The 15,555-nt window shown below is 47.6% G+C and overlaps 1 protein-coding gene across 1 annotated transcript in view; it reads left to right on the forward strand.

The window, feature by feature from the left end:
* GPC3 (glypican 3) overlaps window positions 1–15,555 on the forward strand; it is a 139,853-nt gene that overhangs the window by 74,485 nt on the left and 49,813 nt on the right. Inside the window, exons 4-5 of the mRNA XM_041485212.1 lie at window positions 10,345–10,478; window positions 13,163–13,288. Coding sequence (XP_041341146.1) covers window positions 10,345–10,478; window positions 13,163–13,288 — 260 coding nt within the window. The remainder of the gene's footprint in view (window positions 1–10,344; window positions 10,479–13,162; window positions 13,289–15,555) is intronic.

The raw sequence follows: 15,555 nt of genomic DNA on the forward strand, positions 1-15,555 counted from the left end.
AGCTAGTGACCTGGAGAGAACCAGCTGGAGAGCTGGGTGGTTACTGAGGATAACTTGGGGGTGACTGATGTGCTCTAAGTTATGTCTTTCTGAAGCTTATTAACTCCTGGATTGCACATATTGATCTGTATCACTGCACAAATAAAACTCTGCTCTCCAGAGAGCAGAGCACAGGTATTTCTGGAGATACCTGGCTGCCTGTGCTGATATCTCAGTCATCATCCTGTGCCTCCTCCCTGAGGAACGGCCCAAAAGCCATGGAGCAGAGGGCACTGAGGGCAGTGGGGCTGCAGGAGGGGATGTTGGGGTGGCTCTGATGAGCAAAATGTCACCGTGAGCTCCCTGCAGATGGACCCAAAAGGGTTTGCCCAGCAGAGGCTAAAAAACATCCAGGAAGGTCATCTCTGAGCCTTGCTTCATGCAATTCCCACTGTTTGGAGCCAGAAGGAAATGTAATAACTCTCTACCTTTAGATTTTGGTGTAAGATGTTTATCTTTCTCATGAGTTGGGGAAATTCCCAGCTTGCAACTTGCAAGGTGAGTGGAAAGTAATGACGATAAACAAAAATTCATTACGTGTGTTTAGTCAATTTTCCCCCCATCTAGTGATTCTCCTAGCTCATTTTGGAATTGTTGTATATCAATGTATCGGAATTCACTTCTCATAATCAAATACTAGCCCTCTGATGCTGTTAATAAAGGTGTTGTGATAAAGTTGGATTAATTTAATTTCTGTCTGCAAAAGCCTATTGTTGAATGAGTCCCTTTAATACATTAATCAGACATACAGCACTGTAACAAGGTTAAAAGTGCACACCGATTTCCATTATAAAGATATTCTCAATCAGGCAGAAACTAATCTAATGTTGTAAGTCATTCTGTAATTCAATTGTTCTAACCACAGTACATGTAAAAACAAGATGTCTTCCAACAAAGTCTCAAAAAAGCCCTGCAGATATTTATATCTTTATAGGAAAGAATGATTTACATTTTCAATAAGCCTTATTTGTCTTTGGGAAAAAATTTAATTCCTTTATTGAGCAAAAATCTAATGGGAGTCTTTTTACCTTGTTTGCCATGTTTTGGGTATATTATCTTGCTGCTGACCTGTAATTGGATTAGTTTAGGTCTGACTGTCAGGGAGAAGAAATTGCTATGGATCTGGTAGCTTCAAAACTAAGAAAAAAGCAACAGATGAAGTTAAAAAGAAAAAGAAAGAAAAAAGATCACAGGGCTCTCCCAAGCCTTTTGTTGGCCTTGAATGGATTAATTTTACCAGCAGCTAATCTCTGCTGCATGGAGCTATTTTTACCATTTTCCCTTAATGATAATTTTTATGTTTCTCTTTTAGACTGTCACTGGGGAGGTCCATGGCATGGCCATGGGGAAAGCCTCCTGCCCCCCTTGCCAGGAGCTGCATAAGGAGTGAGGTTGTTCTGAGCTTTGCTAGAAAACAAATGCTGGTAGTTTTTCTGCTGAAGACATTCAGCAGCTTCACTGCTGAAATGATTTGGAGAGTTTTGGTGGCTCCAGCCTTGTTGTCTTAGCAGAGACTGGGGTTTGGAAAGAGAATGGTGGATGGAGGGAGAAAATAGCTGCTGCTGGGGGGATTATTTCTATCTGAAGGTTGAAGTAAGTAGGGTGATGGTAAGGGATGGTGAGGGGGGAGGAATGGAGGGTCCAAACCCTTTGGGGTAGGAAGGGTTTCCATTCACCATGGGAAGGGAGAAGGGCATTTTACAACAAAAAGTACTTAGAGGTGTAAAAAACCTTTGGGATGGTTTTAGTATGAGCATTTATTGAAATATAAATCTGAAAAGCTGTGTGTACCTGTGAGCATGGCCTGTGCAGGCTGCAAAACAAGCATTGCTTTTTACCTGCTTGTTTTGATGTCACCAGTTACAGCAGATTTAGTGGTAAGCCCCCTGTGCTCTATTTTAAATAAATATTACACTTGCTATTGGATTGCTGAGAGAGAGAGAGAGAACTAATTAAGGAGATGGGATATCATCTGTAAATTTTTCTTCCCTGAGATTTTATGAGCAGTAATTTGAAAAGAGCCATATTAAAGTCATTCAGGAACAAGTTAATGCTGCGTTTCTGAGAATATTGCCCTTCTACTCAAAGATTATATTAAAGAATAAACAGTGTACAGTAGCTAATTGCTAGCTGACACATTATAATGGCTTTATACTTCCAAAATTGAATTGGTCTGGTTTAAGGGAAAAAAAAGGAGAAAAGTAATGCAGTAACTTTTTAATTATTTAACGAAGTATTTCTCAAAGAATAATTGAATCTGGGCTCATGGCTGCAGGGGGGAAGAGAGGCTGGTAGGTATTGACCACATTTGCAACCCAGCTGCCACGGCTGCTGTTAAATACCCTGTTACAGGCTCTGACTCTGGCTTGTGTTCCAGACTGATGGCAGGTATCTGTTTTTCCTCTCTCAATTAGGCTGCTAGGAGTTTATTTCTCTGGGATTGTTCCTTTCTGTAGTGCCGTAGGCACAAACACGGTGCAGCATTAAAACCCACAGAAATCTGCCAAGGAAACCGATTAACCCATGGAAGGAAAATAACAAGCACGTGGCGATTGCCTGGAGCTGTTGTGCTGCCTGGCTTTGCCCAGTGAGGGTTTTTTTAAGGTCTTGGTAAAAACTGGTGATCCCTCAAGCCAACTTCTTGTTTCCCAGTCTGTTGTGATGGGGTAGATTTAATTGCCTGCAATAGGAGGGTCTTCTAGGCACCCATAGTAGCAATTGTGTGTTAGAGCATGCACAGAATGCAGTTGTATAATTCAGCTGTATTTATTAGCATCCTTAGCAGAATTGGGCTCTGCTGCCTTGAGTCCTAATTTTCTGTCAGGTTAGATGATTCAGTGCTAATGTTGAAATCAGCTGTTTGAATTTGGAGCATCTTCAGCTTCCTCAGGGAATCAGTCCCAGGGGCAGAGCAGCAGCCTGGGGTCAGGAGCAGCCGTGTCCCCACCTCTGCTGTGCTGCCTCATCAGCCACGAAGCACCCTGGGGGCATGGGGCTCCACCAGGAGATGGACTCTGGGCACTGCCACCTTCTGCTCCTGAACCTGGCTTTAGTCAGTCTGACGTGTTCAGGATATCTCTGGATTTTGCTCCATCTTCCCTTTTGCTCTGCTGTAACCTTCCAGGCAAGGCTGACTTCTCCTTCCAAGAATAAAGTCTTAGTTTGGTTGTCTAAGAAATATCAGATTGCGCGGATCTAAGTTAAAACCATAATGGTGCATTAGTATGCTGCAGGGCCCTGTTCCAGGAAATGTCTGCACATAGGAAAACTGCTTAAGTGTGTGCCAAAAATTAAGCAAATGCTTTTTTCTTGATTCTCCCAGTTGGTTGGCTGGGTTGGGTCTGAGCCCTGGCTGGGGCTACAGCTGCCCGCCCTGCGGTTTGCTGCTCAGGTCCAACCATCCAAACTGAAATACCAAATTCTGTGTTAAATACGGAATTAACAAAATGCTGGCGAGAAAGGCTGACTTGAGAAGTTGTGTCTTAATTATATGTCATGGATTATAAAGACAGAAGGAACAACTGTGATCATTTAGTCCGACTTCCTCTCTACCTATAAATAACAATAAACAGGCTTTTGCTGAAACACAAAGCTGCTTTCTTTGGTGGATTAAACACTCTGCCAGAGAGAAAAAACATCTTGTTTGCATTATTTTATGTAGGTTTGAAAGGGCTCGACTCAAGCTGAGGTCACGTTTCCTTTGAGAGAAAGGGCATCCTGTGCTGGGGGAAGCTGGGTCAGTGCTAGGGTTGGGACGTGGTGGGATGCTGTGGAGGTGCCGTGTGTGCTGCAGCACTTGTGTGGTACATTGGCCATCACATCCTCCTGGGAACAGGGTGCCGTGTCCTACCAGGAGCAGTGATTGGAGCTGCAGTCTCTTTCCCCAGTTTAAGGTATGTGAACCCTGGCACAGCACAGGGATGTGCCAGTGGAAATCCTGCAGCTTCAGCAATTGGCAGCAAGGATTGAAACCCATAAAAAGTCCCTTGTGCTCCCCACTGCCCTGCTGAGCTGGTGCACCTCACCTTTATGCAGTCTCTGGGGTAGAGTGATGGTGTAGCCGTGCCATGTGTCAGACCTGCCAGCTGCTGTGTCACCTCTGTCACATCCACACACGTGGCTCTGTGTGGAGCACATCCTGCTCCTTCCCTGAGAACCAGTCCCACCAGTCCTCTCTGGGCCCTGTGTTTCTGCTGTGACAATGACCCTCTGCAAAGCATTTTGTGATCCTCTATATGAAGGATGGCAGTCGGGATTCAGGACTAGATGATCTTTAAGGTCCCTTCCAACCCAAACCATTCTAGGAAAAAATAAGTTACATTTACTTTGAAAAATGCCTCCTTAATGACTCTGTGGTTCTGTAGAAGTTTGAAGGAGCTGGTCTTCAAACCAGGTGGTGATGGCCTTCAGCACAACCTGGTCTGGTGGCTGCAGGGGTCCCTGGGCGTTTGTAGCCCATGTTTGCAGCATGTGTTGGGCGTCACCCTGGGCACTGGTGTGACAGGCACTCTGTTATTTTAAGCATTAGTGTTTGTGTGCATTTTACACATTATAGCGTTGCATTATTTAAGGGTGATGCATTATTAAACGTTCTCCTCAGCACGGAGAGTAGGTCACTTCCTCTGATTCCTGTCTCTGCATGAGTGAGTTAGGATGCTGTCTCTTATGTAATCCTTGCAGTCTGAATAATGGAGATCATAATACTATAGAGCTGATTAATAACATTCAGTACTCCATTAATGAGGAATTTTGTTGGAGTGTTCATTGAAGACATCTGTGTTACCATACTCAGTTTGTTCTTTCTGCTTGAGTGCCTGGAACCAGAAGAACAATCATTACTTCGTTAATAATGATGTGTTTCCTAAGATAAAGGCTTGTAAATTCATTTTTATGCCCATAATCACATTTTTCTGCTGCGAGAAGAGTGGGGGAGCTGGGAATTGTCTCTTTCCCATCTTCCTGACAAAATGTATCTAATGATTAGAAGCATATAATAAGAGTGTTTGTCCTAGCCAAATGTTTCTCCACTCCTGTTAATCAGCGTTCGTTTGAGAGCGCGGCGCCGTTTGTGGAAGGCGATGCAATCACTGGGGCAGTGTGGCAGATTTAAATCAGTAATAAAAGCCCTGGGGAAATTAACAAGACAAAACATTAACCACAGACTAAACATTAACATATATTAGCATTTTTATTACACCTGTAGAAATGGTAAATGTGCTTGGTTACTACTATTAAAAAGTTTATGTTCTATCCCACATCATCGCAATGTATATTTTCGGTTTAAGCCCTTTAGAATTTAATTAAGCGGAATTCTGTAGCAGCACTTGAGTAATAGACTTCAGGTTCACTTTTATGGTGACTTTGAAGATAAACGGGGCACAAATGCGATCTTTATAATGCTAATAAGACTTGTGATGTGTAGTGGAGCAGGTTGTTGAAAAGAGTTGGGGAAGAGGCACCAATTGAAGCTGCTGCCTCACTGAGGCTTTCAGGCTCACTGGTCAAACTGGGTTCCATCACTGGAGGATGCTCGGGGTTTAGTGGGCATCAGTTGGTTCCTCCAAAGGCAGCATGTCTGTGGTCTCTTGATGTTCTGTGCGTTCTGTAGCAAACCACCCTTTCAGAAGCTGTGTTCAGATCAGTTATAATAGTTAATCTCTTTTCAGTTTAATGTGTGGCTTCTCCCAAAGGAAACTCACGAATAAGTATAAAATGACTTATGTGAACTCCAGAGAGCAAAAGAGATTGGAGGAGGAAATCTACAAAAATGAGGCCATCCCCTTGAGGGGAAAAAAAATACTGTGTCTTCCTGGAGAATGAATCTATAAGCAGAAGAATTCATAGAAAAGACAAATGGAAACTCCATGTAAAGTTTAAGCAAAGGTCAAATACAGCAAACTCTCCTTTAGAGCAGAGTGGAGCTCCTGGGCTGAATGAGAAGTGGCAGCAGCAGGTATCCAGCAGCGTCTAATGCAATCCCTTCTTGTCCAAGGAGAAGCTGATTAGCTACTTTTTTTGTCTTTTTTTTTTTTTTCTTCTAAATCATCTAAAAAATTACCTTTAAAATGTTCTTACTCTTAAAAGCAAAGTTCAGATTGGCACTGAGGATCCCGGTGTGCTGCTTTCCAATCCTTTCACCCTGGATTTCCTTGCTGATGTGCAAGATAAGATGTTTTTGCCTCATGTGGCCACGCTGCTCGTGCCTTGGCAGCAGAGCAGGTTCATCAGGAGCCTCAGTGGTGTCAGGGATGCCATCCTGCCACAGCCAGGCTGGAGGTGCCCTCCATCAGCTGTGATGCTTTGCACAGAGCCTGCTACTGTGGTCACTATTTCTTTGATGATTAACCCCAGCCATCCCGGTCTCCGTGGGCTGGCAGGTACCCACGTGGATCAGCGCTGTGCTTTACACCCATGCATCAGCTCAGCTGGCGGTGAATCTGGTCCCTGCAGTCCTCAGGCACCTCTTAAATTAATGGGGCAGCCTTAAAGTGGGCTGACTCCGTTAGCCGTGTCCCTGTGCTCCTCTCAAACCGATGTTCCCTCTGAAGCTGAGCCAGTACAGGCGTGCAGCCCCGCGGGTTTGGAGCCAGCTGCTGGCCCTGGCCCTGCCCAGCCCGGCGCTGGTACCTCCCTGTGGCTGCAGCAGAGGAGTGGATGCTCCCAAAGTGTTCCCCTCCTGGCCTGGGTCACACTCCTCATGGAGGAGGCTAATTAAATAGGGTAATTAGTGAGTTTGTTAATGAGCTGGGGCAGGGTAATTTTGCTTGGGCTGTAAAAGTGTTGGTGGCTTTGGGGGTTTGTAAAAACTCAGGGCTTTGGGAAGGTTTTTCTTGCCTGGTGTCCCCTTGCAGCAGTTTTTCAGATACCTGGCAGATGAAGTCCAACTCCTGTTGTCTAAAAAGCACTCTGGCATTTGATTTACTTAGTCATTTTTTTGTGGCTTAATGTGTCAAACTTCAGCCTATTCTGAATTAAGGCAGAGCTCTTGCACTGACTGTACTGTAGATAAGGGCTGGTGTATATTTACGGTCCCCCTGGTAGTGTGGGGAGCCCAAGGAGAAGAGCCAGTGGTTCTGTTCTGTCAATTTGCTTTGAATTTCACATTTTTATCTGTGTGTTGGAAGGAAACCACTTGTTAAACACTGTTGCTTGATACAAGTTTGGCAACTGGGTTAGAGATGCTGCCTTCCTTTTGCTCTCCCTCTTGCAGACACACCACACTGTCCTTGCTCCTGCCAGAGCAAGCAATACGTGGAGAGCTGAATCATCACACTTGTTTCTCCTCAAGGTCTGAGCTAGTATCTGTCCTTTCCCTGACTGCCCTATAGTGGCATTTTTCTTTTCTTTTTGGAGCCTGCTTTAAAATGGCAATGGTTAGGAAGAGACTGGGAAGTTGTGTTCATGTGTTCCTGAGCCTGCAGTGTGGACTCAAAAAGAGGGAAAGCTTGAAACAGGATTTCTGAGCTGTTGTCCTAGGACTGCTTGTGGCCCAGCAGCCTTTGGCAGATGGTTTGTGAAATCCTTCCCTCCCCCAAAAAGCATACACGATGCCGCCCCTGCAAATGAGCAGGCAATCTGTTACTTCTACTTTGGCTCACTTTATTTTAAAGTTCAAATCTCAGCCACGTTTTTGTTTGACTAAAGGGTGACAACTATTTCACTGTGACTTCACAAGATGGGCTGCAGGGTTGGGGTTTTTTCCTGGAAAGGTTAATTAGTGCTTGAGTGAATAAATAAGTAGAAACTCAGTGGAAAGTTGGAGCAGTGCATCCTTCTATCTGCAAAGATTTCATCTGCTGTCCCGTGTCACAGCTAACACAATCCACAGGAGGGATGGCTGGACTAGGTGATCAATGATTTGACTTGATCAGCCATTGAACTCGATGATTGTAGAGGTCTTTCCAGCCTTATTCATTCAATGAATCTTGGAGCCTTGGTACCCAGATGCCGTGTGGGGCTGTGAGGATGCAGCTGAGCTGCAGCTCCTGAGCAGGACTTGGGGGCAGAGGGGCTGAGCTGCCTCCAGTGCTGGGTGGCAGATGAAGCATCCCTACTTTGCTGGGTGCCTTTGCTGTTTGAAGCAGCTCTCGGGTGCTGCCATTGTTCACGCTGTCACTCTTACCCTCCCCTCCCATTCAGCGCCTCTCTGCATCCTTGGGGAAAAGCCTTGATCCTGGACTTGCTCTTCTCTCAGGATTTGGTAGGTTTTGCCAGCTGAAAACTGGGCTTTGGAAAGGGACTGGGGGGATTTTCACAGAGCTGGGGAGAATCAAAGGGAGTCATCACAAACAGCAGCTTGAAGTGTGTGACCTTCTCCCACTTCTCCACTTTATGTGAGCATTCAGAGCATGGGTGCTGCTTTGTGGCACTGCTTCCTCTGTACCCACTGTCCTGGAGCTTTTGTGTATCTTGTGTTTCCCTGGAGGAGGTTTCATGGCAGGTCTCATCTCTGACTTGGGCAGAGGAAAAGCCCACAGAGATCCCCTGAGCATCCTGACACTGTCCTGCTGTCCTGCCCTTTGCAGGGACAGTGGCACCAGCCAATATAGAGAGGGCATTGGACGTCCAGGCCCATTCCACAGTGAGGGGGTCTCAGATCCTAAATCCTTCTCCAGGTCTCCTGTTGTCCTGTGATATCCTCCTATTCCTGTCTGCTTGCATCAGGGGACTACCTGTAAACATATGAGAGGGATGAGTGCTAACAGAAAGCCCAAAAGGCAAATAAAATAGCCCAAAATGTGATCCATTTTCTGAATCCCTCCCTCCCTCTGTTTTTGAAGCCTGCCAAGTGATTTAGGAAGGGCAGTAGGGCTGATACATTCTTTTGCAAAACTTGGTTTTGGCAAGGCAGAGAGGAGGCACAGCCAAGGGAGGACAGAAGAGGAAAAACCAGGTAAGATGCTGCAGAAACTGCTCCCCTGGCAGCTGCAGGAGGAGCTGCTTTGGCAGAGGAAGCTGCAGGTGCAGAAGGACTGGTGGCAGCATCTCTTCCCACTGTGATGTGAACAGAAACTGCAGTGCCCAGCTCCCAGGAGGTTTCTGTTTTACTCTTTGTTATACGGCAGCCTGAGCAAACAAACTGTGCTGCTCTTGATAATGAAAGAGGTGACATTACTAATTTATTTGCCCACCCAAATGTAGGATGTAATAGAACAGAATTAATCTCTTCTCTTTACACATCAGATGCTTGTAGCTTTGGGTGGCAGGTGTGCTTTTAACCTCTGGTGTGCAGCTCACTGGGATTGCCTTGAGTCAGCGTGGTGTGGAAATAAATGAGGTGCTGCCAGGAACAGGCATTTCATGGGCGTGTGGTTGGTCCCAAGCCTGAATGTGGGTGGTGGGATGAGGCTCAGAGGAAGTGAGGGTGCTGTTAGCTGTGGTGCCTTTGTGGTCCCCACAATCAGCCAAGCTCCTTTCACAGGCCAGCATGGGTGAGTCCTGCAAGAGCAGCACAGGGTGGATCTAAAGGAGACTTTGACAGTGGCAGTGGTGCCACAGGGGGACAGGTCTGCCTTGACAGTGTCCCAGAGAAGGAAATGGTGGCAAACCAACCCACAGCAGGGATTGCAGCAGTGGCCACTGCTGGGTCAGTCTTGGGACAGTGGCCATGTGAGGGAGCTTGAACAGAAGCACTTTGGATTCCTTCCCTCACTGCTGCAGGCAGTTCCCAAATAATCTGTATGCTAATGAGCTAATTTGTGCCATTAGCACAAATTAATCAGGGCCTCCCACAGCATGACTGGGCTGTGGCCCCAGTGCTTGCTGTATTTTAGGCCCTGGGTTTTTAAATTAGTAGTAATGTGTATGATGCTCATCCCTGGGCATCTGCAGTGCAGTCTGTGCAGATGCTGAGCTACCTCAAGATAGAGAACCAGGGTCTTAGGATTTTCCTTCAGAGGTGAGGTGTTTGCTGAAAATCTGACTATAGGGCTAGAGTGCAGAGCCTTGAGATGCTGTGGTGTTCAGGAAGGAAGGAGCAGGGAACATCTCAAGCTCTCTCCTGCCAGCCTAAGTTTAACATGACACAGGGAGATTTGCCTGTCACACCTGCAGCTCAGGGGTTTTGATAGCCACAGGGGCACTTCAATGACATTTTGCCTGAACCTTCCTGCATTCCTTCCCTTTTTATACAAAAGCCAGGTTGTAAGCTTAGGACAGAATTTTGCTTTCAGGTGCATGCTGAGCTATGAGCGAGATGGGGATGACAGGAGGATAGCAGCTCATGTGCAGGTGCCAGTGTGCATCTCAGCTGTTTCCCTGCAGTCCCACACTTCCTCCTCACACTGCTGTGTTTGTGTTTTCCAGATCAGCCGGTTGTGTGGCCACGCTCAGCAGAGGCAGATTCGATCAGCTAATTATCCAGAAGACCTTTTCATTGACAGGAAAGTCCTGAAAGTGACTCACGTTGAGCAAGAAGAAACTTTGTCGAGCAGGAGGAGGTGAGAATGCTCAGGCTGAGTGTGGAGCCTGCTGGATGGGCTGCAGGAGCAGCCACCATATGGAATGGCCCTGTGGAAGCAGATGGAAAAGCTCCTTATTTCCCTTACCCATAAATCTGGCTCTGAGCATCAAGAGCTGCTCTGTGGCAGGCTCTGAAGTGCAATGAGGTGTCCACGTGGGTTTTCTCACCTCGTGCACCCAGGTTAATACACCAAATGCCTTGTCTGGGTTTCTTGGGCACTGTTCTAGTGTATGAAATACGGGTGTAGTTATGGATAGAAATGGTCACTTCCAGATTGAATTGTTATGTGTTACACCGTGTGTAAGGGGAATGTGTTTCATGCTTTTTGTGTAGTGTTTTAAGGTAGTTCAGAGATGTTAACAGCTTTTTACTGAATATTTTCAAAGGAATCAGATGCCTCCACTGCTGGCACTGTGCTTCCTTCCCCATGTAAGTAGAAGCTGTAATTAAGTGGGCTCACACTGATGTGTCAGGGAGCAGCATCTCCCCTCTGGATCTGAAAACACACCCAGGGATATGCAGTGCCTTTACTTCTGTCTTGAATAAAAGAAAAATCCCTGTGGAAGTGAAACAAGCAAGCTGGGCAATTTAAGAAACTGGCAATAGACTAAGTTGGGTGGATTTCTCTCTGAAGACTAACAGGGCCACATTCTTGATACTGTTCCCATGAGATACAGCACCAGGGCTTGCATTCCTCCCTTGTCTCAACATGTCGGAGGTTACACAGCCCAGGCTCTGACAGAGATGTCCTTTGAAGACTCTGAAAGCTCATGAAATCTGCTGAGATGAATTACATGGGTTCATACCTGCAGATATGAGGAGTTCCTCCCTGCCCTGCAGGGAGCTCTGCTCCCCAGGAACGTTTCCTTCTGCCTGCTCTCCCCAGCTCTGCTGGGCTTTGTGGAAGAGGAGCAAGGCAGAGCCTGGGATGTGAGGAGCTGAGTGCCACGGGCAGTGAGGCTTTTGCTTGGGGCTTGCCATAACTGATGATCCAGGTCTCACCTCATTTTGGCTTTCCAGGTGTTGGCTGGACCCTGCCCCACTGTTAGAGCAGGAGAAGGATGCAGGAGGTGGTTCACGCAGGAGGCGACTGCCTGAAGCATCCCTTGGATTTGTGCAGGGGCTGTAGGCTGAATTCCCACCCTTCGGAGGGGCTCTGGCTCATCAGACAGACCTGTTCATTGCCATGGGCAGTGCACGGTCGGTGCACAGGATGTGCTGGGTGGTCAGACCCCTTCCTGCGGGGCTGTCCCTCGGGGCTGTGCCAGCCCCACCGCGGCAGGAGCGCGCTGCTGGCAGCCAGCACAGAGCTCAGCCTTCCTTCTGCTGGTGTCGCCTGCCCCCAGCTGGCTGTCACGGGCTCTGGCTGGAGAGGGAACCCACGGCATCCCAGAGCAAGGGGGAATGGAGGGAGCTGGACACCCCCTGCACGCCAAACTGCCTGACACCGCAGGGCAGCTCCCTGTCACAGCTGGCAGGGCACGGATACCCCTGTGCAGCACCGGGGGATGCCCTGGGAGTGCTGCCTGCTCCAGGGGCTAATTCCTCATCATTCCTCCCCGGGAGCAAGGAGGCTGAGCAATACCCCCTTGCCAAAGGGGGAAATGTGCTGAAACCAAACAGGATAGCTGTGAGGCCAAGTCTTACTGCCTCCAGTCCCTGATATTCATATTATCTTACTTTTGGTGTTATTTACCTAATTATATCTGCTACTGTTCCCTGGTGACAGCTGCTGAGTGTTCCTGAAGGATCAGAGCTAGGCTGGGGGAATGTCACATCCCACTCCAGAGCTTCTGTCACCTTTCTGGAAACATTAGGGACCCCATGGTAAGCCTGGGATCCCTGATGGGATCTGGTATTCTGGCCCTCTGGACCACTGCTGCAGGTGACCAGCTGGAGATCCTTGTTGCTGGGAAGGGAAGGCACAGGGTTGGGATGCAGCCTGATTCACATCCCCTCTGTGTGTGCAAGAACTGCTCCTGCAGCTCCTCTGCCTTCTGCAGCAGAGCCGTTTTGATGAGTGTAACCTGTCCCTTTGAATGCAGACTGTGACCCCTTGGCCAGCCCAGTGCATCCCTTGAAATCGTGTCCTTTTGATGGTGCAGCATGAAGCACAGCCTTAGCCATGTGTACAGGTCTGTGCTGAGAATGTCAGCTCTGGACCACCACCAAAAATGGCACCTGCCCTTGCAGCAATGCTGGATGGCCAATGTCAGCCAGAAAAAGCCCCTGAAGGGGCCTCTGTTGCCTTCTGCAAAGCAGAGGGGACACTAAAGCCTGAGCCCTTGCTGCTCAGATGCACCCCATGGATGTGTGGCCTGAGCCAGTGGCACCTTTCCTTAGGTGCTGTGAGACTGCAGAGACTGTGTCTGACTTTTGCCTGGTGCAGAGTTGGGCTGAGGTTCTGCTGCCCCCACCACATCCCTCCCCATCACCAGCAGTTTTGCCCTCGGAAACATGGGTTCAGCTTTTGAATGAATAATATCAAGGAAAACCAGAAAAAGCTGCTTTGGTTGGAAATAAAACTGATGCTTTGTGGTTTGTTTGCACCAGCTGCTTCAATGTTGTGTTTGCGTGGCTACCTTCACTGGTTAAAATGCACCAACCTTGTCTTCTCTTCTTCTTTTAAATGAGCACCCGTTTTTTCTCCCTTTCTTCTAGGGAACTGATTGCAAAGCTGAAGTCCCACAGCAGTTTTTACAGCAGCTTGCCAGAGTACATCTGCAATCACAGCTCTGCTGTTCAGAATGACACCCGTTGCTGGAACGGACAAGAAGTCGTGGAGAGGTGAATCACAGCTCCCTTGTCCTCTTTCTCCTCCCTTGTCCTCCTTCTCCTCCATCCTGCTCATGTTTTGTTAGCCAGGCACAGGAGCAGTCTGAACAGGGCATGACTCTCTCCTTAGGGTCCTTGTGCAGAGCAAGGGTCCAGCTGTGCTGCAGCTCAGAGGGATGTGTGAGGTCTGCACAGATACAAGTGGTTGTGTGCTGCCCTCCACTGAGTTCTCTGTGTAGTGAAAACTCTGCATCCACGATGGGATTTGGTCAGGGTGGGCCAGGGACAGGAGAGCAGCAGCAGCTGGACGCTGCTCCCATGGGAGAGTGCACCACACTCCTCTGGAGCCCCAGCAAGGGCGTTGTCCCCGTGCACTGCCGGGCTGGGGGTGCCTCCAGCCAGGCTTGGTGCTGTGGCATCAGGACAGCGTGGTTGGCATCCCCTGTCCCACCCAGGGAGGGACAAGGAAGACTCCCTTGTTGAATTTCTCCTTGCTGTGGCTCTCAGCTGGAGGAGGTGAGGACCACTGAACTCTGGTGGTGCCACTGCTGCCCTCCGACCACCTTCCCCCCACCGAGTCCTGGCTGTCCTCTCTGGATGGAGCCATTCCCACCAAGGTCCAGCTCATCCTGTGGCTACTTTGCCCTGCCCCACTCACCATTTCACTCCTCAGTTTTGGTGGAAATTGAGGTTAACAGAGGCAGGCGTGTGCAGGCTTCATATCATAAAGAGGAAGGAAGTGTTAATAGAAATTAAGATTTTTCTTGCCAAAAATGCCCCTTGGGAACGTTAAATAATGTGGAAATAGAACTTGGAAATGTTTTTTTATAATTATACATAAATCTCCTCTAATCACCCTACTTTGCAAAGCATCTTTTGCTATTAAGTAGTTTGCATAAGGGAAGAAATAGAAATAAGATCAGGAAGTGGTGAAATGTTGAGATATTAATTATGACTTCTTGATCAGTAACTTCAGGTGGTAATTAGCCTGTACTTGCAATACTGACCTGAAACACTGAATAGACCAAAATAGCATCAAACTCTATTTTGAAAAAAAAATGACTCAACATCTAAGATCACACGCTTAGTAAAATGTACTGAGGTTGCCCAAGGAAAAATGTGTCCTCTGTTGGTACTTATTTCTGGAAAATCTTGAGTTTCCATGCCTGAGACATTCAGTTGGAAAGAAAAAGATTCTTTCAATATTATCTCACTGATTGTTAATTAAAACTTCTAAAGCAGGGCTACAAACACTGCAGCTCTGGGGAGGGGAGCTGGGGTGAGGTCTTGGCTTACAGCAATTCCCTGGGGTCACAGCCAGTGGCCTTGGTCCTGCTGATGTCACAGCTGGGCGAAGCGGTGGCAATGGAAGGATGTGGAGTTCAGATCCTCCTGCAGATGCAAGTTCAGAGCTATCTGCAGATCCAGCATGACTTCAGGTGATAGATGGCCTTCAGCTTTCTGCTGAGAACACCAGGGGACCATCGTGGGCACAGTATGGCACGTCACATAGGTGCCATGGCATGCAGGGGGGCAAGGCAGGGAGAGGATAAAGTCTCTGTGCGTGAAGGGGGCACCAAGATTTCAGCCCCTGGCTGTTGAGTTAAGGAATAAATCCTCTACTGTGCTTGAAGAGCCTGTGCCTTTCCACTCCTCTCCCTGCCCCCTCTGATCTGTTGCACACATATCACCACCTCTGCCAGCTCCTGTGAAATATTAGAAACAGTTCCCTTAGAGATATTAGAGATTTTGTTGTGAGCAGGGAGACTTCAGCTAAATAAAGCTGAGCTAAGATAATGGTCAAGGGTGCTCTTCTCCCAGGACCCATTTGCAGAATGTTTCAAATATAAGGAAAGATGTAGTAAAAATGTAGTTAAAATGATCTCTACACTGGCTGCTTCATGTGCTTTGACTTCTCAGCTTGGCATCTTTCAGAGTGTCTGGGAGGATTCCTGAAAATCAGGAGCATGTAAGGTAACAGTGCTCGAGTACCCCAAGCTGCCAGTTCCTTTATTTCAGTGTTTTCCCCAAGAGGGAGCCAAGCATCTGTCCATGGTGTAGCAGCTCTTACTCGAGCTATTCTGAGAATGTGTGTTAGGTACTGGAGAAATTCTGTTCTCCTGCTGGATTGGTGTGTGTCTGTTGGTGATCAGACTCCATCTTGCCACTTTTTGCAAGAAATTTCGTGTGGTTTGAATACCTAGTATTAATTTCAGGGTGCTGTCCTAGTGCTTGTTCCACATAAGTGGTGGCTGCCAGGAAGAAGGATGGAGGAGACA

The sequence above is a fragment of the Pyrgilauda ruficollis genome, unplaced genomic scaffold (assembly GCF_017590135.1).
Source record: "Pyrgilauda ruficollis isolate IOZ18807 unplaced genomic scaffold, ASM1759013v1 scaffold7, whole genome shotgun sequence".
Taxonomy (NCBI): Eukaryota; Metazoa; Chordata; class Aves; order Passeriformes; family Passeridae; genus Pyrgilauda; species Pyrgilauda ruficollis.